General features: G+C 42.7%; 2 protein-coding genes across 4 annotated transcripts in view; both read right to left on the reverse strand.

The window, feature by feature from the left end:
• The window catches only part of CDKL4 (cyclin dependent kinase like 4), a 30,661-nt gene extending 21,994 nt beyond the window's left edge, over nt 1-8,667 (reverse strand). For both annotated transcript variants that reach the window (XM_080914078.1, XM_080914077.1), the window contains exon 1: nt 8,587-8,667. The gene's annotated coding sequence lies outside the window, so the exon portion shown is untranslated. The remainder of the gene's footprint in view (nt 1-8,586) is intronic.
• A 2,624-nt stretch (nt 8,668-11,291) lies between these two features.
• MAP4K3 (mitogen-activated protein kinase kinase kinase kinase 3) overlaps nt 11,292-24,145 on the reverse strand; it is a 131,806-nt gene continuing 118,952 nt past the window's right edge. For both annotated transcript variants that reach the window (XM_080914393.1, XM_080914392.1), the window contains 6 exons: nt 22,300-22,471; nt 17,806-17,874; nt 17,637-17,729; nt 15,855-15,925; nt 13,228-13,283; nt 11,292-12,644 (listed from right to left, as the gene is read on the reverse strand). In XM_080914393.1, the coding sequence (XP_080770519.1) occupies nt 12,557-12,644; nt 13,228-13,283; nt 15,855-15,925; nt 17,637-17,729; nt 17,806-17,874; nt 22,300-22,471 (549 nt within the window). In that variant the 3' untranslated portion in view covers nt 11,292-12,556. The remainder of the gene's footprint in view (nt 12,645-13,227; nt 13,284-15,854; nt 15,926-17,636; nt 17,730-17,805; nt 17,875-22,299; nt 22,472-24,145) is intronic.

Here is a 24,145-nt window from a genome sequence, read left to right on the forward strand (position 1 = left end):
TCAATGAGAATTAATGATGCCAAAATGACTAAGAAAATTAGGGTAGGAATTAACATAAAATTTTGTAATTAGGGCTAGAGAGGTTACTCAGTGGTTAAGAGCACTGACTGCTCTTCCAGAGGTCCTGAGTTCAATTCCCAGCAACCACATGGTGGCTCACAACCATCTGTAATGAGATCTGATGCCCTCTTCTGGTCAGTCTGAAAACAACTAGTGTACTCAAATAAATAAATAAATAAATCTCAAAAAAGTTGTAATTAGCCTCTAAAAGCCCACCCCTTTATCCAGCAGAACCTGTGTGTAATCTAATAACACAGGAGCTAGCCTGAAACGGCATTTCCTATTTGCAGTCTGCCCACGAAAACACTCTAGGGCTGCTTGATCCAGTTGGAAAGACAAGGAAACTAGAACTCAGTGAGGCAAATGCAGAATTATAATCAGCCTCTGGTTCTACAGCGCACACCTGAAGTCACCATGCTGCCCTGCCTCGGGGTTAGTTCATGACACAGCACAATTTTAACAACTGCTTTGTTTAGGTCTTGGCAGTAGTAGTATTAAGTGGAGGAGCTAATGGTTAGCACTCCTTGTCTAACTCAGATAAGCTTAGTAGATACTGACTCTCAATCTGGTCAGCAATCTGCTGAATGTAATGCTAAATGCTGAAGCTTGATATGATGGACAGAGACTCCCAAATCCTGACAGTTTATCCCCCAGGGTCTCCAAGAAGGCACGGCGACAAGATTCTACCTGAATTGTGGTATGATAACCACTGAGCAACACTTCTCAGTGCCTTGCCTGCTGCCAGGGCTTGGCCTACACTGTGGGCAAACAGAAGATACCAGAGTTAAAGGTCTCATGGTGCCTCAGACGCAGCGAGTCATTTCTCCTATGCTCCCATTCCACAGGAAGAAGCTTCTTGTCTTCTGGGCCTGAAGGTCAGACTGATTCTGCCTGAGTTACCATGGAGACCACAGGGACCTGCAAACTGTTTAGGTGGTGGACTGTAGACCAACCTCGTCATCTCAATTAATGACACCTAGATTATAATTTACTCTTCCCAGATTCCTGACTACACTGACAGCTAGAAAACAGACCTAAGCTCCTTACCCAAGGTGATCCGCCGCCATATTAGCTCATTAGTCAATTTGTTACGGACAGGTTTGCCTACTCAGACTCCATGATAAAAAATACGAATGTTCAGATATCAGCTTTCACAGATGTAACCTGCTGCTGCTTCCTTATCCAAACTCAATTCCCAGTGACCGAATGCTTCAGATTTCCTCCCCTGCTATGCCACTGTCCTAACACTAATTAATAGAGTTCTCATAAATTAGCCTAATTCTACTAAAACATTCTACTATACCATCCGACCTTTATATCACAAGTTCACATTTTAAGTTTCCTTTGGTTGTCTTTTAACCATCGACTTAAAAACGTTTCTCCTGCTAAATCCACACTCTCAGCTGTCATGGTTACCAGCTCAAACTTCTGAGTCTCCTTTAATTGCCTTTTACACGTAAACTTAAAATTCTTTCTTATTATGCTAAATGTATATATTCAGTCTCTGAGACAGAAGAAAGCCCTTCTTGCTCCTTCTGCTCCACAAAAGGTTTTTGTCTTCTATGAGCTCATCTCTCTCTCTTTTTTTTTAAAGATTTATTTATTATATGTAAGTACACTGTACTGTTTTCAGGCACACAGAAGAGGGCATCAGATCCCATTACACATGGTTGTGAGCACCATGTGGTTGCTGGGATTTGAACTTAGCACCTCTGGAGGAGCAGTCAGTGCCCTTAACCACTGAGCCATCTCTCCAGCCCTGCCCCCCCCCAGCTCATCTTAAAGACTCTTCATGCTGTTAATAAACTTTATCTCTTGTAAACTTATAAGCTTCAGGAAGCCCACTCAGAGCTACCTCTCATGGGCCAAGTAGACTCCATTTGGATAAGTACACCTGCTGATTAACAGCCTAAGTTCTCACTTGCTACCTATTCCAGAAGGTGGGATTCCTTTCCTGTGCCCTGGGATTGGGACTCCCCTCACCCCAACCACCAAGACCTAAGGGCTTTAAATGTACACCTAAGAAAATTATTTTTCTCCCCAATGCATTTAACTTTATTTTCTACCTCTGCTGTGTGTGTGTTTCAGCATTTTGTCAAGTCCAGGCATTTACTCAAAATCTCCATCCAGGACAGCTCCAGAGAAGCAGCCTACAGATGCTTCGGGCTACTCTGAGACACAGATGCTCCTGCTGGACCTGTTCCTTCTGACCTATCCTCAGATGGTTCCACAAACCCTGGACAGCAAACGGCGAACTCCCCTAAGACTGGACCAGCATCCCCATTCCCGTTTTTAGGTTTCCCAGAGACAAAGTCAGCAGGAAGTAGAGGATCACAACAGCCAGTAGCTCTGCTTCACCTTCAGCTCTTTCTAGTTTTTTCCTTTAAAATTAAACCAAAATAGAGGAATGTTGTATTCCTTCTAGGCTCCACCCCACAGTTACCTAGCAACAGCTAGGTGTGCCTGGCTTACTGTAAAAGGGGCTGCTTGCCCCTCCTCTCTCTCTTACTCTTATCTCTCCCTGACCCTTCTCCCTCTCTCCCCTTCCTCTCCCTGTCTCTCTCCATTTGTTCCTGGCTGGCCTCACTTTCTCTCTCTCTCTCTCTTGTAAAGCACAACACTAACCACATAAAAGTCTCATGTTCCAAATAAATGTCCACTTAAGATGGTTATTGATATCCAATCTTTTTCACTCGTAGATAATGAAGAGATAAAATCTACCCTTATTTAATACATAAAAAGACACACTAGGGGCACATGTGTGACTCAACTGGTAGAATGCTTGTCAGGGATGGTTGAAGCTCTGGGTTTGGATGCATGGTAGTGCATACTTCTAATGCCAGCGCAGGGGAGAGGCACAGGCAGGGTGACAGAAAGTTCAAGGTCACTTTTAGCCACATAGTGAGCTTCTGGCCAGTCTGGGTTAGTGAGGCCTTCTCTCAACACACACACATACATACACACACACACACACACACACACACACACACACACACACACAAAAGTAGCCCTTGGGGATACTAAAGTGAGAAATTCATACATTGAAAGCCAGTATAGGCTATACTGTAAGACACTGTCTCAAAATAAAGAAAAATATATTACTGGAATAATGTTTAGCTGGGTAAATAATTACTACTATAGTGTTTTTTTTTCCAATTTTTGTAATTTTTTTAAACAGTGGATTCAAATCCCTATTAAAGGGGAAAAATAACAAACCCCACAAAAATAGCAGGGAAAATCCATGTCAAATATTAAGTCCTGAAAACTTTATTGTATAGACTGTATTTTTTAAAAAAGATTTATTTATTTATTATATATAAATACACATAGCTGTTTTCAGACACACCAGAAGAGGGCATCAAATCCCATTACAGATGGTTGTGAACCACCATGTGGTTGCTGGGAATTTGAACTCAGGACCTCTGGAAGAGCAGTCAGTGCTCTAACCATTGAGCCACCTCTCCAGTCCTACACTGAATTCTTTACAGACATATCATTAATTTAAGGGTAGTATGTGTACAGTTGCCTAGTTAGCTTTGAAGGTTATTGGTATAGAACTTCATAGATTCATTTGTTCACCTAGTTTATAAGCACAGCAGCTCCCGGGGAACCTGTGAGCATAAACACAAAGTGTAAAATGAAACTGTCTTGTTTGTTTTTGTTTTTGTTTTTGGAGAGCCTTCTGTATCCAGATTCAGTGTAGTGGTTTGAATTTCTATGGCCCCCCATAGATTCATGTGTTTGGATTCTTGGTCACAGGGAGTGTCACTATTAGAAGGCATGGCTTTGTTGGGGGAAGTATGTCACCATGGGAGGAGGTCTTGAGATCTTATGTAATGCTCAAACTCCACCAGTGTGGAATCCAGTCTCCTGCTGCCTTCGGACCAGATGTAGAACTCTCAGGTCCTTCTCCAGCACCAGGTCTGCCTGGACTAAACCTCTGAACCTGTAGGCCAGTCCCTATTAAACTTTGTCCTTGATAAGAGTTGCCTCTGTCATGGTGTCTCTTCACAGCAATAACACCCTAAGACACTCAGGCTTGCCTCGAACTCACTATGTAGCTGAAGATGACGTTCAGCTTCTAATTCTGCCTTGCCCTCTTGAATGCTGGGATTATTGGTGTGTACCATGGCACCTGTTTTTTTTTGTTGTTTTTAGTCGATGCATTCTTTCCTTATTTCCTTCTAGAGAAGTTATTCCATACAGTGACTAATTATCTACATTCCCTAGATTTGCTCAGCAGGTTTATTCACTAGTGACTGATTCTTCTACCTGGTCAGATCTTTGTCACATTAATCAAGCTGCCGGCTTCAATAAAATAACGCTCCAGCCAGGCATGGTAGCGTGGTCAGGAGGCAGAGGCAGGCGGAGCTCTGTGAGTTTCAGGTCAGTCTGGTCTGCATAGCACATTCAGGCCAGTCAGGACTACACAGTGAGACCTGTCTCAGAAAACAGTGCTTTACAGAATTTCTCAATATGATCTTCCCTCATACAAGGAATCTGAATGTATCTCAGCAGGGATTAGAGGGGGCAGGGGTTCCACAAAGGACTTTATGGATCTAATTCCTGTTTACTTAACTCTATCAGTTTCTAGAAGCAGTAATTCCCACTCTTTTACCTGAGGTCCAGGCTGACTCCCTAATACACCGTGAGCATCTCTATGTGAGTGGGTGGGGGTCCTGACCTGGAAATGCAGTTGTGGGATGGTGGCTCTTCTCTCTTCCCATCCAAGGCTCACAGCACACTCTACATCACACAGAAATAACTTAGAGATGACTCAATGTGAGCTCTTTGTAAATAGTGCACAAAGCTATAAAAATCAACCAGTGCACATAAACCACATACTTCCAATGCTTCAGCCACAGACATGGGCTCTACAACAAATTACAAAGCAAAGCTCAACTGTAGAAGAGATATCTCTTCAATGCAGAGGGCAGAGTCGGGGGAGGTCTGGGAGACGGAAGGGACAAAGGGGTCCAGGGCACACTCAAAGTCAAGTGCACATGTACTGATGCCAGTTGGTGTAGTTGTCATGTTTTGGGGCCAGAGGAGAAGGCAGAGGGGACAGGTGCCCATTGGAGCCTCAAAAGTGAAGAGAAAAAGGAACAAGTGAACACAGTTGGAATTTTACAAGGCCCAGGCAGGAGAACTCTGAAATAAACTTTCCTCTCATGACTAACATTACCTAAGACTAATGTTATATAAAATGTATAGCCTCCCACAAGATTTAGTCCTTGGCCTTTCTGGTACATTTCATTAGTGTGTGTGTGTGTGTGTGTGTGCACAAATGCTCATGCCATGGCATTCCCATGAAGGTCAGAAAACAACTTTGTAAAGCCAGCTCTCTCTTTTTGTCCTGGGTTCCTGGGATTGAACTCAGGTTTCAGGTCTTGTGCATCAAGTGCCCTTATCTGCTTACTGTCCCAGACTTTCAAATGAAGGGAGGCTCAGAAACCTATGGAACAAAATTAGCAGTGTGAGCTGCTCATAAAAAGATTCTTTGAAAGAGGAGTGAGACAGAGGGGGGGAGAGAGGGGGGAAGGAGGAAGGGAGGAGGGAGGAGGGAGAGAGAGAGAGAGAGAGAGAGAGAGAGAGAGAGAGAGAGGGAGGGAGGGAGGGAGGGAGGGAGGGAGGGAGAGAGAGAGAGAGAGAGAGAGAGAGAGAGAGAGAGAGAGAGAGAGAGAGAGAGAGGGGTTTTTTGATAAAATAATTGAATGAAGAACATGGATCTACACCTTGAAAAAGTTCAATACATTAGAAGAAGAGAAAGACACAGGACAGACATAACAGACATGATGCTCTCTCCTCCAGGGCGCACTGCTGCAAACCACAGACAGAGACCATCAATAAAACACAGAAAAGAGCCGTGTGAAGAACGTGGAAACCAGCCAAACAGGCCTGGCCTATGTCAGGATCAGCAAGACTGGCCAAGAAACAAACACGTTTACCCTTCAGACACTGCTAAAAATAAAAGGGAACAGAACAAACATGTTTACAGAACCAAAGTAGTCAAGTTGGTTGGACAAATACCTAGAAAGACAGAAACACATGATACTCAAAAAGAAACAGAAATCTGACTATATAAAAAAGCAAATTAGTACTCACAAATCTACCTATAAAGAACAGCCCAGGATGGGATGGCTCATAGATGAATTCTACCAAATATTTAAAGAATGATCAATGTAAAAATCATTCTTCCTAAATATTCTTAAAGAGGAAGAAGTCACTCCCAATTTATTCCACAAAAATTCTGGTTAAAAAAAAAATCAGAAAAAGAAATCACTTGCACAGATGAGAACACTCAGCAAAGTAACTATCAAACCAACTACAGACACATAGGAAAAGGATTATATGACATGTCCACATGGAATTTACCTCAGAAATGCAAGGTTAGTTTAATATGTGAAAATCAATTATAAGAAAGTGTTAATAGCAACAGAATAAAAGACAAAAATCACGTACCATCTCAGTAGATATAGAAAATGCATTCGACAAACTCAGCAGTCACAAAAAGTATCTCAACAAATCAAGAAGGAAAAGAACGTCAAGTGTGTGTGTGTGTGTGTGTGTGTGTGTGTGTGTGTGTGTAAAACCTGCAGTCAGCGCTGTGCTTAGTGAGAGAACTCTGAATGCTCACTCCTAGGACTCAGAACAGACACGGTTTTATCCTTTCTCCCTCTGTCTGTCTGTCTGTTCTCCTTTCCTTTCCTTCCTTCCCTGTTCCCTTCCCCCTTCCCTTCCTCTTTCTTTCCTTCTTTCCCTCCCTCCCTCCCTCCCTCTCTCTTTCTCTTCTCTCTCTCTTTTTGACATCTCATTATGTATCTTTGGAACTCACAGTCATTCCCCTGCCCCTGCTATTCAATTGTTTGAATTACAGCTGTGTGAACATTATCCTCCCACTATATTATTTTATTTTAACGATTTATCAGAAACTCTTGCTTGTCTAATGACACAACTAAAGAAAAGTGTGTAGACTCGAAGTGAAAAGCAAATTTTGCCATGATCCTATGTAGAAAATGCTAACGAGTAAAGTAAACAGAAAATGTATTAGAACTGTTGACTAAGTTTGCAGTGCAGAGGACGCAGAGTCAGCATGCACCAATCAGTTGAACTTCTATCCTGGCAACAACTTGGATATGGGACAGTGGGCTGTGAAAGGTGTCTTGGTTCCTGGTTGAGCTAAGACTAGACATCCTGATGACCCTGAAGGAACGGTAGACATTTTGCCTGTTCCCGGGCACCAGGCCCCTGTCAAGTAGCTACAGCTCCCCACAGTCCCCTTGTAGAGAGGTTTGTGGCCATCTGTCACACACGAGTGGCACCCCAAGCCCACTAACAGTGCCCACCCAGCCCCGTCCCATCCCAGTCCTTACAACACCTTTCATCACACTAGGGTTACACTGTCCCCCTTTTTCTCTGGCATGTACTAGGCTAAGTCTTATTATAGTTTCATTTTCCTTCTTTTTTTTAGTTTATAGTTTAATTTTCTAATTTTCTTTTTAAAAGCAAAAGTTGCAAGAACATGATTGTTATTAGCACCGTACTTGGGCAAGATTAAATGGATACAGCTGTTGGCTGAAAATATTTGCCATAATTATCAGTCACCTTCACCTTCAAGTGTACCTTCCTAACTTCAGAATTTATAAGTATCGCTCCTTGAGTTAACGGAGTTCTGTCTACAAAGACAAGAACAGGAACAGGCTGGGAGCCACCAGCAATTTTAAGATCCACAGACAGGGGCAGGGGTTAAGTGAAACGACCAGATTTTTGAATTCCTTAGAAAGTTGCTACAGAATTTCCTCACTATTAAGGATTTACCAAATAAAGCACACAGGAGAGAAATATACTTGGAGGTCAGTTTTCAAGTCACAAACTCAGTCCTGGGGGCTGAAGAAGCACAAGGAATGTATAGGCCAATAAAATTAAGATGGTGAGTAAGAGAAGACAAGTGACTTTCCTAACCTAAGAGGTTCTAGGAAACTATCAAAAAACAACCACGACTACTTTAGGAACGTTGAGGCACCAGGACAGTTTCAAAGCCAGTAAGCTCTCCCAGTCTGTGGTTATATTTAACAAACTTGATTGGGAAAATGGATTCTACAGATCATTCCGACTTGTTTTCCTGAATTACAGTTTAAGAGCACACACCTGTGCACAAAGGCTTTCGAGTCAATCTAGTTAAAATTCTCAGAAACTAAGCCCACCACGTAATTTACAATCAACACAACTTTTCTCATGCCCCACACTTCAGGTGTGCGCACAAAAGACCTGGAAGTTTGGCAAAACCCAACTTTTATTTCCAAGCCTCCGAGCCTTCACCCCCCCCCCCCCCCCCCCGCGTCCAGGCCACAAGCAGTCTCTATAGGCACAGCTGCGTCCCTGTCCCTCCCTGGCACCCCCACGGCCCACAAGACCACGGGGGGGGGGGAGGGAGGGCGGGCTCGCGCGCCTCCTGCCCTCCGGAGCCCCCCCACCCCTCCGCAGACCCTGCTCTCCATTTTCCCAGGTCAGGAAACCTGCACTTACGCAGTCTCGGGCGGTGGTGACAGTGTACAGCCTCGGGGAGCCCCAGCCTGCGCTGTATGCTGCCACCCCACAACTCCCAAGAGATCGAGCCTCTGCGGTGTCGCCGGGGCAACCGGGACGCGCAAGCGGAGCAGCTTGCACACATTCTCTACCAGTGCGGCCTTCCATCCACCACCCCTCGCTCTTACCTTATTCCTTGTGCTGTCTGGAGTCAGCCGTGGCTCATTAACACCATTTTCATAACTCAGCGAGGATGCTGATCCAGGGTAGGACGAATCTGTCACCCAGTGGGGAAGAAAGCAAGGCAGATGTCATTGAATATGGCATTGAGACAAACATGTCAACCTCAGGAAAGAGAATTTTACACTTACTCAGAATAAACGGAACTCCAAGGCACACACACAAACACCTACCATATGGTTCTCTTTTGTCAGATAAATACAGGTTGTCTGAATTTAATGGTTCTCTCCTTTCCCCTCTACCTCCCCTCCCCATTCCCTCAGGGCCTGCTCAGGGATCACATCTTAAACGTAATTAAACCTGGAAGCATATTTACCTCACTCATTCAAGACCATAACACAGTTCCACTAAATTCAACCAAACTCACACCTACCCGTTTTTATATGATTTCTGCCTTTATGCTAGGAAACATTTCTTATCAGTTGTACCAACAGTCCGCTTTACCTACAAACGTGTCAGCATGTTTGTATCTTCACTGAAAGCGCCCCACGCTGTGTGTTACTTGCTTCTCATCTTGAGACAGGGTCTTCGTCCTCTTTTGTGTATGACAGGGTAGCTTGCCTGCGATTTTTGGGACATTCTTCTCTGTCTTGCCCCAAGAGCACTGGGATTACAGATGAGGGAAGACTCTAAGGATTCAAATTCAAGTCTCTCCACTTACATGGAAAGCTCTATCCACTGAGCTCCCCAGCCTGCTGCCACCTGTCTTCTCTCTCTCACCAAGGTCTCTATACAGTCCTAGTGGTTGTCCTAGAACTTGCTATGTCCAAGAGGCTGGCCTCCAACTCCGGATTTGCCCAAGTATTGGGTTAAAGATGACAGTGACTGGTCCCTCTCGACCTTTTTTGAGACAGGATCATACGTTGCCTAGGCTGACCTGGAACTTGCTATGTTATGTAGCCAAGACTCTGAGCTTGAGTTTCCTGTCTTCACAGGTGTGCACACTCCTGATTTCTCCCAGCTACTTATCTATCCGGTCTCTTCCCTGGCCCATTCTTCTCCAGCGTTGTGCCAGGTCCTTTTTGTCCATCTACTCCAAGCTCTACTGCATTTAACACCACTGTTCCTTGAACATGCATATTTTTACAAGTCTGAACATCTCCCAAAGCCCATCTCTATCAAGTTCCTTTCCCTCTACCTACATAAGTTTCTCTGTCCTCAAAGCATATTTAAGATACCTTTTGTTCTCTATGTATTCGTATGTATGCTGTACATATATATGGAAGATGGAGACAGTAAAAACACGAGGTCTAGCCTGGCTTTGAACTCATGATCCTCCATGTGAGCTGCCATTAGAGACATGCTTACTTCTTACACTCCTTACTTCTGCTTACCTTCATCTTCCCAGGCACACTAACTGGGTGGATTTCTGTCTCCAACCTGCAAAAGAACCTCAGTGGCTCTCCTGCAAATGTTACAAATCCTTCCAGGGTTTATTGGCTACTTCCCCTCACCCATACTTTCCCTTCTGTGTTGGTAATGGTGAGAATGATTACATTTTTGTGGTCTCTACGAAAACATGACCCGCACACACTCACCAAAACCACCCACAAGCAACTGCTGCTTTTGAGACCAGTAAGGGCACAATTAGTAACCAAGAAAGCGGACAGAACAAGACAGCCCCCACCATTTATGTGAGTGGATCCCTTTGTGGAACCTAGGAATTGGCACTTGAAACGGTCATATAATAAAGAACAGCCACTGCCCTCACAGGAGAATCTGGTATCCTAGAAACTTTCCCCCAAGTTTGTTTCTCAGCTAGTTACTGATGTTATTCTCATGTAAGTTGAATAAAAAAACATCGTAATTAATAATTAATGTTGATTATTCCTATCAGAGGAAGAAATATCCATAATTGGTCCGATTCTGAGACACACTCATGGCTCTGGAATAAATGACCCAAGGTCATCCAATAGACTGCAGGAGAAGCAACAGAAACAGCGTGTTGGTTACTCAGCCAGTTCTTCCCACTTCCTGTCCCTCAGAACTGCATCTCTAACACCCCTTTGCTGTGCTGTCCCAGGCAGTCCCAGCCTACTTTCTGTGAAGGGCCTGACAGTAGACACGTGAGCTTTCAGGCTTGCAGGTTCCCCCGAAACCACTCTGGTGTGACACTGAAGTGTAGACACAGCCATAGGTGCTGTGTTTTCATACAACTTTATTGACAAAAACAGAAAGTGGGCTAGATCTGACTGAGATATAAATTGTCAATTCCTGCTTCAACTAAAACACTACAAGTGTTTGGTTTTCCTGACAAGAATTCAAGATCCTAGAAAAGATCCCCCCTTTCTCAAATGTGGGAATGTTATACTTAAAATGCAGATCAAATAATGATTATGGGAGACGTGGATTCTTAAAATCTGACTGCATACATTTCCCTTTAATGCTGTTAAGTCAGATGACAATCAACTACTCAGCAGCATGTTAAAAACACGTTTATTTTACAGTATGTACAGCGAGGAACGTATTTAAAACCATCATCAGTTAAAATAAACGAAGCATAAACCACAATTTAGCTTCTTAGTGCATATATACTCACATCAAAATATAAAGAACAAAGGAACATATACCAAAGAGTCAGGTGTGCGCTGTGCTAAAACTTGCTGTCTATCTTGATAAGACAGATACACTCCATCGGAAAAACCAATCAACGATGATTTTAACTGAACTAACGTCTGTGATCTGTAGTGACCATTATAATGTTTGTATGAGGTAGTAACTAAATTATTTTTGGCCATGTATTAATACTCTAAATCAAAAGAAATATGGAAGTGATGATAAAATAAGGCCAACAGAAGTAAAAGTCCATGAGAAACTTGATCGCTTCACTCTGGAATGTGACAGCTCTTCAGTGTGACTGAAATGCCTAGTGTGGACTCCCCAGCAACGTTGTCACCCCGGCGACAGCTGCAGTCCTCTACCGTGGTGCCGCCATTCTGTGATAGAAGTTTTTTGCAAAGTTGTATCCTAAGCACAGGTAAGTTATCTTACACGATTCTGCTTAAATATAAAAAGATCAGTTACTACAATATGTGGTTAACTGATTTGTTTCACGTAGAAAACAATCCAAATACATGTAGAAAAGATGTTGTGGGACCAGGTGCACACTCTCGGCCAGCGCCACAGCTTCTCTGTGACACATCACAGGTCAATACTCTGTGCAGGAGAAACACCGGTGCACGTGCATTAAAATTAAAAACAAGATTATAAAATGATTACAGCTCGTTACCATTTTAAAAGTTACAAGATGTATGTCCATATTACTAAATTACACATAATAAAAATACAATAGTGTTAAATGTCTTGTTTCAGCCAGCATCCCATTTTGTAATGACCACACCCAAGAATATACTAAAGAATTCTTAAAATATTAACCCCAGTTGCATTTTAATCAACATTTACATCTGTACAGATAAGACACTTTTACATCTCATAAAAGTACATTATCTACATCAATTCTTAGTGTATGCCTTCAGCATATGAAGTTTCACAGAAAAATACTGCTTCTATGTACAAAGATTACATAACAAGGAATGAAGCACTTGTGTGGTTCAATACGCTAAGTAGAGCCGTACCACTTAAAACAAAGTGTCCCCATCTGTCTCATGCCACAATAAATTATAAGGAACAGAAGCGAGGCTCCTCAGCGTCTGCACAGCTTCACACATCCACTAACAGTGCAGCGGCCGTGGTCACTGTCCCCACAGGTCACTGTCAAGAACACTGCGTCTCAGTAGCTGTTTTCGTGACCCGCCAAGATGTATAAATTGCTATTTGCTGTTGGGTTATCAGTTGGCCTACTTTCCAAAACCACAACCCTAAAGGTAATAAGAAACACATAACAGAACAAATTAGAAATTAGATAGACTAATATCAGCTGAAAACAAGCCAAAAAATTAACCATGGCTTCTTTTAGACACCTCTCTAAACGTTGCTCTTATAGGCAGAATTCATTTGCAGCCCTGGGAGGTGCCCACTGACTACCTCTAGATCACTGTTCTTCTAGAACTTGAGGGTGAAGGCCAAGGGCTCAGGAGAGATCAATAATAAAGGAGTAATGGGGTAAAAGGAGGGGCTTAGTCCTATTAATCCTAAAACAGTCTGCAGTTTGCAAACCTAAAGGTAACTCAGAATAAAAGGATATCCTCCATGGACTGCTCAGAGTTGTGTTTGAGGATACCCAGCAAGTCTGCCTTCTGCTGTAAGTCACTATCTACAGTGCACTGAGGTAACAGCACCATCTGCACTATGGCTCCCGTTACTTGGAAGACTAGTTTTTACAGTATAACAAGCTAACAGTGTTGAACACGTGGAAATTTCAATTCTTCCCAAAAAGTAAGCAGCCTTACTGGGTTGGGAGCCCATTCAGTACCAGACATTTCTCGAAGCCCAACTTCATACCTGTCAGATCCAAGGAGTCTGAAGATTCTTGTGTTATCTGAAATTTCTTGTGTTACCTGTTTAGTTAAAACATAAATTAAAAAAATTACTCAAATTAAAGATACAAAATCTTTTAAAAATTCTTCCCTTTTTTTGCGACAGAATGTTGCTGTATTGCCCAGGCTAGGCCTGAACTCTGGCTCCCTCTCACTCAGCCTCTTGAGCAGATTACATGTATGTGGCACCACACCTGACTGCAAAGATATAAACTTTCATTTGGATAATTCATGGGCAACATTACAGCAAACACTCGGCCCCCCTCTAAACTCCCACAATTTGTGGAATGGGAAAAGGTCTTCTCATTATTATGTGTTGTAAGTTTGTAATCACATTAGTTTGTTAGTTCCGGGAAAATATGGCAAATTTGGAATTAATCCTCAAATACGGGTGAAGGAAAATTACTTGCTAGATTATAGACCTCCAGCAAGAACTTTAATGAAAAGCACAGAATTCATTTTTGTTTTATCTGTGTCCTGTCATCTACATTAATGTGAGTGACAAGACCACAGACACCATCCAGCCACTCAAATCTGGTTTTGTGCTTGACTTGTTGCTATGTGGATAGCAGTAAACACTTAGAGGCCAGCACAAAGTTTGGATCTGTGGGCTGGGATTTCAGGGAAGATGTGTACTGTGGGAACAGCTCTGGGTCCCACAGCATGGACAGGAATGAGCCCCCCAGCATTCCTGTACGTACAAGAAGTCTGATGTCTGGGGCGTGCTCATGATGAACAAGCATCTGTCCCACATCTTCCCTGCTCCTTCAGTACCACTTTCTGAAGGAATGCAGCCTCAGTGTGACCAACTACTAACCACAAAAAGGGAGAGGAACTCAATGTTGATGGCTTATAGAACACAAAATAGTCCAAATTATGCCTCTAGCAATAACTCCCTCAACAGTGAGGCTGAAACTTAAAACATTCAATTTGATGTTGAAATAAAATTTATTCCACCAAAACCCTATAATGAGCTGTTCTAGAAATACTACGTTCCTTCACTTCTAGTGTGACACTAAACTGATGAAGGAATGCTTGTGGTAAATATTAAAGGAATCTGCTGCTACCAGTTCTGCTCAGTGTTTCTGTGGGAGCTGCTCCAGTGTGGAGCCCTGTGTCTGAGCTCTTTCTCTCCCACAAGGTACCCACACCACCCTTTCTCAGATGTCTCTCTTTTAGTCTGGAACTGGCTACCAGTTCCTACCTGGAGTGGCAGGACACCACACACTGAAACCGCTTGCCCCGGGCTGCTCCTCTACCAGCCAAGAACTTAGCTCACATTCTCCACAGTCCAGTAAAAACATGACTCCACATCCATTAACTTACCAAATAGGTTTATATGTTAAATTCTCAACCCACACAACTAGTGGACAAAGATTAGACCCATAGAAAACCTTAGAAATAATCATAACAACCTCATCAAGCTAGAGATGCACCGAGAGAAACTTTCTGGATCTTTTCCTGCCTACCTCTCCACTGTCCAATCATGTATTGCCTTAACATAAACCTACATGAAGCTCCTTCAGTAATGGTGGCTCTGGCCTATACCTGCAGGGAAGGCAGAGCTGTGCCAGTTAGATGGATGTAGAGCTCACGAGGTGTAGTAAATATCTCACTGTGTAGTTTGAAAAAGGACTCCAAGTAACTTTTGGACAAACACTTCTTCTTGCTCCTGAGCCTCCTTTTCTATTCCAACCTGCTCAAATGATGCTATGAGGTTGGCTTGAGAATCCTGAGAAAGTTTTTGATGGTTTTACCTGCCAACAATATTTTAGGATTAACCATTTCTCTTGCTCATGCTAAAAGCACTGCCAACAGAAATGTTGAGCTGAATTAAGTATGCTATGTATCTTAGAGCTAAGTTATTTCTGTACAGTAGGAAGGGCTCAGACAAAGGGGCCAACAATCATGTCTCCTTAATGAAGGCAGCAGAACAAGCCTGTTACTTATTGTGTGAGGATGTCACTGTTGTTAAGCGCAAGACAGAGAGCTTCCCAGGTCTGGGAAGCTGAGGGGTTGGGTGACTCATCTGGGCAGTGTCCGAGGCTCTTGTTTGGGTCGTTGTGTGGAGGAATGAGAGAGAGAAGGCTCAAGCACAGTAGTTCTCAAGCTGTGCGTTGCCTAAGACCATTGGAAAACACAGACACTTATATTATGATTCACAACAGTAGTAAACTTACAGTTATGATGTAGCAATGAATTGACTCTATGGTTGGAGGTCAGCACAGCAGGAGGAGCTGCAGTAAAGGGCGTAGCATCAGGAAGGCTGAGAATCTCTGCTCTAGAGCACGGAGCATGTGCTGACCTTACCACTGCACTGAACACACTAAGCGCAAACCCACCTACGGGGTCACTCAGCGACTTTATAGAGGTGAAAGAATTGCTCGAAACAGATTTTGTGTCTTCTACTTAATTTTTTTATTTTTTAAAAAGGAGACAGGTTTCACTATGTAGTCACTATGTTGCTTAGGCTGGACCTGAATTCTTGAGTTTAAATGATCTTCCTGCCTGGGCCTCCTGACATTAAGACAACAAGAACAGTCACCATGCCTGGTCTCGTGACTAATGAGCACAGTCCAGCAGATTACTTACCTCATTAGATCTAAAACTTCGCCCTTGCATGCCGTGTTTCCAGAAAGCTAGCACACTGTCTTGTAGACAAACTAGCAGACAAGAACAGCTCAGGTAAGTACAATGCATCCTGCTATCCCACCTATCCCACACAGCGATAGTTCCAGGGATAATCCCAGTATTGCATATTGATACTCAATTTATGAATTTAAAACACTTCATATATACATGGTGCATTCACCTTTTTGCAATGAAAAAACTTACTGAAATTTTTTTCTTAAAGTGACTGAAAAAACAAAGCCGTGTGAGCACACAGAAGTGCACACAGAAGTGCACAGACAACACACCCACACTCCTTTCAGTCACCAGATTAAATGCTACATTTGTCTTTGCTTCAAACAAAGAAAACAGCTGGATCCTTCAACCCAACCCTGATCTCACCCTGGCCCGCCTGTCTCTCTCGGACAGTACTGTGGTCACTTCTGCGTCTGTCATTCTCAGACATGTTTCTATTGAAGTTCCACACTGTCATCCAAAATAACGATGAACAATTATTCCTACTTTTCTTATTATAAATGATGGCACAATAGACATTCTTGTGCATATTTCTAAAAACCTGCACAATATGTCCTAAGGCATGGCATTAGAAAAACAATGGGACACAGGCAGAGGCATAAATAAGGCAGATTTCAGTTTTATATTTACATCTTTGATATAATGTAACGTGCTGGCCTCCTTTTCCCAGGGACACATGACACCCACCCAAGTCTCCATTCATAAACGGCTCTCCATTCACATGTGGCTCTGCACCGGCTCTTCTTTCCCTTTCTCCTTTCTGTTGTACTCGTATTGACAAAATACATAAAACCCTCAAACCCCAAACTCAATGCTAGGGCATGTTACATGCACACAGCTTCACTGTTGGTTTTGACCTTCTCGGCACTTTACTGATCCTGCCAGTGGTGGTTTGAAAATGCTTGGACCAGAGAGTGGCACTACTAGGAGGTGTGGCCTTGTTGGAGGAAGTGTGTCACTATGGGGGTGGGTTATGAGACCCTCACCCTAGCTGCCTGGAAGCCAGTCTTCTCCTAGCAGTCTTCAGATGAAGATGCAGAACTCTCAGTTCCTCCTGCATCATGCTCTCATCTTAATAATGACTGAACCTCTGAACCTGTGAGCCAGCCCCAATTAAATGTTGTCCTTTATAAGACTTGCCTTGGTCATGGGGTCTGCTCACAGCAATAGAAACCTTGACTAAGACACTGCCAGAAATCCCACCAGGAACACAACAATGGTGAGAAAATGGCAAAAAGTAACTTTTCTTTTTTCTTTTTCTTTTTTTTTGACACAGGGTCATGTAGGTTTTTGAGGCTAGACTAAACTGGAACTTGCTATGATGCCCAGGTTAGCCATGAACAATCTTCCTATCTCAGCCCCTGAGTTCTGGCGCTATAGGGATGCGTTATTACTTCTGGCTGAAGAACTGTTACCACAGCTCTCTGAGTGGTAGGCAGTGATAGCAACAGCACAGCAGGAGATACCAAGTGCCACATTCTAAATACTTATATGGATCCTATAGGATTCTGGAGGAAATGTAAATTCAGAGATGGCACACTTGTAAGGATGTAAACATTTACCGTGCATGTGACTGCTACACACACTTAAAGAATTTGTAAGGAGGAAGCATAGTTATTATATTTAAATTAAAAAGTCTCTAACAGTAGTATAAATTTACAAATGTCAGTAACTCTTATATAATTTCAAACAGTTCATAATGTAAAGAATTACAAAACAATGACTTACCTATGGATTCTATCTGGAAATCAAAGGTGAGTTCTGATGATAATTTCCTGCTGGATTTCAATCTTCCTTGGAGATTCACTATTTTTATACAACCTAGAGAAAAACAGAAGTCACTCAAAAGTAGGAGAAGAGAAATCTTTTCAGTAGATACTCACAAACAGGAACTTACAATCCAAGCACACAAGGATGGTGTCTCTCTCCAGCTGGGTTACATGAGTGACGCTTGTCTGTGGGGTATCTACAACACAAACACAGCAGGATACAGTCACAGAAACCTGCAATACTTTAATATATTTCTTCTTAAAAAAAAAAAAAAAAAGGAATTGTGGACTGCTGCCTTTTGAATGGGTGGATCTCTTGTAGAGCTGCTCTGGATGCTTGTGCTCTGATGCTGATGCTGATGTGGACAAGCACAGCAGAGCTGGCCCTTCAGTTCTGCTGCTAACAAGAATGATACTTATATTTACATTTGAAACGAGGAGTCCTGTCTTGTAAGGTACAGTTCTGGCCAGTTTTTGATTTTAAACTCAGACCATCTGGGCTATGCTGTGAACATCACCAGAATCAAGTGCTTAGCTCATGTGATCAGTGTGTATTAAATGAAAAAGTCGGAGAGCTAAACAAATTACTTTTTAACTATACATAAGCTAAAATATTGAAGCTTTTTTTTTTTAAAGAAACTCATAATGTGTATGTTTGTTATGCCTGCCTTGGCTCTGTGTGTAGGCCAGAGGTCAACTTTGGTGTCTTCCATCATTTTCCCATTCTTTTGAGACAGGGTCTCTCACTGAACCCGAAACTTTCTGACCAACAAGTCCCCAATGCTGTTCCCAGCACTAAGGTCAAAGATGCACAACATGTGGGTACCAGGGAGCCAAACTCAGGTCTCCATGGTTGCACAGCAGCAGGGCACCTGCTGAGCCATCCCTCAGACTGAATTGTCTTTAGGAAACACTGGTGTCTGGCTAATATTCTCCAGAGTTAATTGGAGTGTAAGAGACTTGGGGTAATAAAAGTTAAAAGCACAAATTATTCCCTATATCTTTATCTCCTGACCACAGAGAGAGATTTCTGTATTTATGGAAATCCTTCAGATAAACCATGTGAACTTTCTTGGAAGGAGCTGTTTTAAGGTGTGGTCAGGAAATGAAGCCTTTCATTTAACAACTAAAGTATGTTTAAGATTATAATACTTCAGAGAACTAAGGCATTGTTGAGACGGACTGACAACAAATGATTTCTAATCCAGCAACCTTTTCCTGTTAAGTAAATGAAGCTGGACAGCAGGTGTCCCAGCCGTCTCACAAGGAAGACAGTGACGATAATGTGAGAGACTTTGGGAAAGCCAAAGAGCTCAGCTCGCCTTCCTTCAACAGTGTCCGTGAAGAGACCTGCTCAGGTTCAGTGTGTTGTTAATATCCTGGGCTTCCAATGCGTGGTGAAAGCATCTGCCACCTTTTGAGCGGGGAAGATGTACTCTCTGTTTTCTGTGTCCTCTCCCTCTTCCTCCTGCCAGCCCCATCCCCATCCACTTCTCTAACAGGGCGTCATTCTTTAGTCCAGGCTGGCTTGGAACTTACTATGTAGTTTGGGCTGGCCTTCACTTCCAACAATTTTCCTGCTTCCACCCCAAGCGCTGGGATTACAGTTGTGAGCCACCGGCCTGTTCTCTTTTGTTATTAATGGTTTTGTAGATTTCCCACAAACTCCTGCCTAACTTGTCTTGCTAGAAAACTGTTTCACATTTCCCCTATGAAGTGTGCATTCTCTACTGCATAACAAAACATCCCATAGGTGTTCACTTGTGTGTATGTGTGTACATGAGTGTGTTGTTTGGGGAGAGGGTCTCATATAGTCCAGGCTGGCCTCGAACTCACTATGTATCTCAGATTGGTCTCGAACTCCTGATCTTCCTGCCTCCACTTCCGAAGTGCTGGGATTACGGGTGTGTGCCACCACACTTGGCTCTACAGTATTTTTAAAGAGAAAAAAGTAAAAGGGGCTTTTCACCATTGGTAGGTTGTTTAAAAACTAAAGCTAAGATATTGAAGGCTCATGCTTTTTAAAGGTGAGAGTTCAATCTGATCTATTTACCACAAAACGGACATTTTCTTTCTACTATTTTGCTACAGTACAATATGAGTTTCAAACTATAATCAAATTTCTCTAAGAAGATTTTTGGTTCCATCACTTTCAAGGTAATTAGGGAAAGTTGCCATAAAGAAAGTGCCTATTCACCAACTTGACAACATACATTTAATATCTGAGAAATAAATGATATAAACATTATTTTAAAAGTTATCACAAATACTTCAGAAATAGTAATTAACTTATATATATATATCTCAACTTTAAATCACTTAACAGTTTTATTAAAGATACTGAGTACAAGGGAGCCAACTATAGGAGACACCTTTGGTTGTGAGCCTAGCTTTCCACGAATGAGCCATCTCTCCAGCCCTAGTCACCCGCACTATGGTCTGCTATAGCCTCCCTTTGAAGGTATCTTTTCTATCAGTCTGAGATTTGTGTGCACATGAATTGAAAAATAATTATTGTTTATGTGCTATATGTGTTTTGCCTGCATGTATGTCTGTATATCTGTGCACCACCTACCTACCTGGTACCTGAGGAGGCCATAAGAAGCCATAAGGGACCTGAAATGGAGTTACAGTGAACCACCATGCTGGGAATTGAACTCAGGTCCTCTGGAACAGCAGGCAGTGCTCTTAACCACTGAGCCATCCCTCACCCTAACCCATATGCTCTGAAAGCATGGCAGTCTCCTTTCAACATCACCAGCACTGACTGTGGGCTTACTAAAGGAAGCACTCTGGGCCTGGAGCCTAGGAATGCTCTCCGTAAGCTCACACTTGGGAAGCACTGGTCTGCCCTAACTGCTCAATGACCACTTATACCGACATTCTTACTAAAGTAACAGAGATTAAAATGGTAAAATTAACTGATGGTGTGGACAGGGCAACTGGAGTTAAATACTAAGGAAAAAATTAAATCTGTGCCACTTAAAATTAAATTTAAATGCTTGAAAATACCCATGTTAAGAAATACCTATTTTTAAAAACTGAGACAAGGTCCTTGTGAAGTAGCCCAGGCTAGCTCTGGAGCCACACCTTTCTGTCTCTGCCTCTGAAGTGGTGCGATTCTTGGTGTGCACCACCACATCTGGCCCCTTGCAGCTGTAAATGGTTCCTTCACTAACACACATTTCAGAAAGTCTTGCTCTCTATATGAATAGTACCACCAAACAACCGAATTCTCTAAAACTCTAAAAATAAGTACAAAGGAAATAGAAAACACTATCAAAATGTTAAGAATATTTGCTCATGTATTAAACTATTACTTGGGTTTAGAGAACCATGATTCAGTTGGCCATATTAATACATCTTTTTCCAAAGTAAATTTACTAGAAATGAGTATGATTTTTGTATTTTGAGGAAGGGATAGAGAGTGCTTGGGACTGAACTCCTGACTCTGTGTTGTGTGTTTTTTAATATTTTATTTTAATTATGCATATATGTGTGAGACTTTGTATAAATGAATGCAGGTCCCCTTGGAGGCCAGAACAAAGTACTGGAACTGGAGTTACAAGTAGTTGTGAGCTGCCTACAACGGGTGCTAGGAAACCAACTGCAAGAGCAGCGTGTGTTCCTCAGGGCTGCGCCATCTCTGCAGCCCCCAAACACTGGGCTTTGGGTGAACTGTGCACTAAATATGCATTCCACTACCCAGCCGCACAAAGTGTGTGACTCTGAGTAATACACTCTTGAAAAACAGAAGAGCACACTGGTAGCTCCTTATTTTATGGTAAGGCATGTTTTCCTATGAGAGGCAGTTAATAAACACGTATGGTTATGGCCTAGATCTGAAATATCTTCAATAGACTCATGTCTTAAACTTTTTATTTTACATTTTTAAATGTATTTCTTTGTATGTGTGCATGAAGAGTTATGGTGTGGTGTGGAGGCCAGAGGACAACATCTGGAGTCAGTGTTCTACCACGTGGATCTCTGGGATAAAACTCTGGTTGTCAGCCTGGGCAGTTAGCACCTTTACCCACTGAGCATTCCTGCTGGCCCCCATGTTTCACTCTTGCTCCTGGCTGGTTGGTGGTGCTATTCTGAGAAGCTGTGGGATCCTTAGGAAGCTGGGGACTCCCTGATGGAAGTTCATCAATAGGGCCAGGGCTTTGAAGGTAATGGCTTGCCTCCTACTTTATGTCTGGTCTGACACAACCTCAATGAGGGCTCACCGCAAGCTCCCAATGCCAGGAACTGCTCTACTCCAGAAGGCCTTCTCCGCCATGGTGGCTGAAAGGTTTTGAAACCATGAGCCAAAATAAATATTTCTTTAGTTGTTCCTGTTATGTATTTTGGTCACAATAATATATAACTAACTATAACAGATTTACACACCAATTTATGTCCACATTTAAAGAATGTATGCACATTCTATAAACATATGTTTTCCAATCAAATTGTTTTAAATGTGTTGAACACACTGACTACACTTTATAGCATGTTATCACTTCTTCCAGTTTACCAGTATAGTCACTAAGACTGGCTTTTCTTGCTGGGACATATAGAATACTTATTGCCTTTACAACATTGGCATTGCTAAAACAAAATACATAATGATCACAAACCTGACTCTGTAAACCATGACGAGGTAGAATTTGGATTGACTGTTTCAAATCGAACCACTTGGTTGAAGTCTCGCCCTCTACTGACGCCGACACAGACCAGAGGGTACTCCTGCTCAGGGACCACCAGCATCTCAAACATCCGGAGTGGACATGGCATCGGAAACTCTATGTGCTGGAGAGAGATACAAACATGCTGAGCAGAGGGACCAAGGTCACATCGCCCAATGGGAGCAGCAGGGAGACCTGAACCTTCCCAGATGAAGAAGAGCCTTCTGCTCTCAAAACTTCTTGCTCCAGGAACTTAGAGTGTGCATATAAATCTGAAGTTCAAAGTATATTAATGTTACATTAAAATTACATGATTTTTAAACATTAGTGTTTGGAAGGAATCTTGCTAGACAATGAAGTTCAGGAGTGGAGTGACAGCCCTGTGTGCCCGGCCCCTGTGGTAACCTCTCATCCCGGTTCCTCAGCTAGACTCTCGGCTTTCCTTACCCAATGAGCACACAAGGAAGAAGGACAGGCAACACCAATCAGCATGCACTGTGCCTCTTTTTAAACATGAACGGAACACCATAAAGAAGTCTGCCTCCTAGCAAGTAACTTCATCAACACAGTAACTTTGATACAAAGCCACTTTTTTATAAAACTTAAAATCATTTTTCATGTTGCTATAAAGAAAACACATACATTCCCAGTTTGGAGATCTGGAAATAGAAACCATAAACTTCCATTAATAACCAGGAATGAAACAAAGTTTCCCCATATCCACCAGAATGGCTGAGGGAGGGTGAGAGCCGAGTAGGGCTGTGGGAACAGACATTAGGACAGCCACTCTGGGTTACTATGCTGTCACCAATGTTGAACATATGCATTCCTCATGACTCAGCTATACCCGAGGTAATCTACAGAATGAGGGTGGGCATTCACGGGAGGCTACATCAAAGGGAGGAGAACTCAGAAACATCCAACTGGCTTTCAGCAGCCACAGGAACAAAAAACAGAACAACAAAACAGAAAAGCAAGAGCAAGGAAAGGGAACAGATGAGCTAGGCAGCCACTGGCTACAACACTGCACATGAGGAGACTACACTCCCGAGTCAGACTTTCTGGTCCTTCTTCTTACTGTTTGTTACACAAGATCCACTCTCTCACTTAGGGACACACATGTGAAGTGGAAAGATAAAAACATTGGTTTTACACATACTTTAAGCTCTTTCCTTAAGCACAGTCTTTCAAGGTTGTAGTTTGCTGCTTTTATAAATAGGTTGCATTTTAACTGTATTTTCAAATGGCTACTGCTAGTACCTAACAAAGCAATTGAATAGGATTTGTTTTTTTAATCTGGCAACTTGTCCATGCCAAGGAAAATAGGTGAAATGGGCTTGCCATACTGGCTAGTTTGTAGACACAAAGACCATGGTGGCTGGAAGGCACAGCTAGTTCTACACACACCTGTGCGCCAGCCACCTGTAGGCTCCCAGGGATCACTGGAGTGTTTCTATCCCAGATACACATCTCCGTACTGTGCCTCTCTAGGAACTCACCCTTTACCGAGGGCACAGATTTTAAGTACAACCTCTTTCTCTTCCACATGATCTTGCTAAGGTGTGCAGACGTCCTTTAAACTCTCCATGTAGCCAAGGCTAGCCCTGAACTGGTGACTCACCCACTCAAGCCTCCCAAGTGTTGGAATGATAGAGGCATGTATCACTATGCTTGGTCAAACCTGTCATTTCTTTAACAATTTTTTAAAATTTATTTTTATGTATATGGCTGTGTATAGGCTGATGTCCATATGCAGGTGAGGACTGGCACTAGTTAGGTCAAGGTGATACGTGATTGG

Source organism: Micromys minutus, assembly GCF_963924665.1.
Source record: "Micromys minutus genome assembly, chromosome: 3".
Lineage (NCBI taxonomy): Eukaryota > Metazoa > Chordata > Mammalia > Rodentia > Muridae > Micromys > Micromys minutus.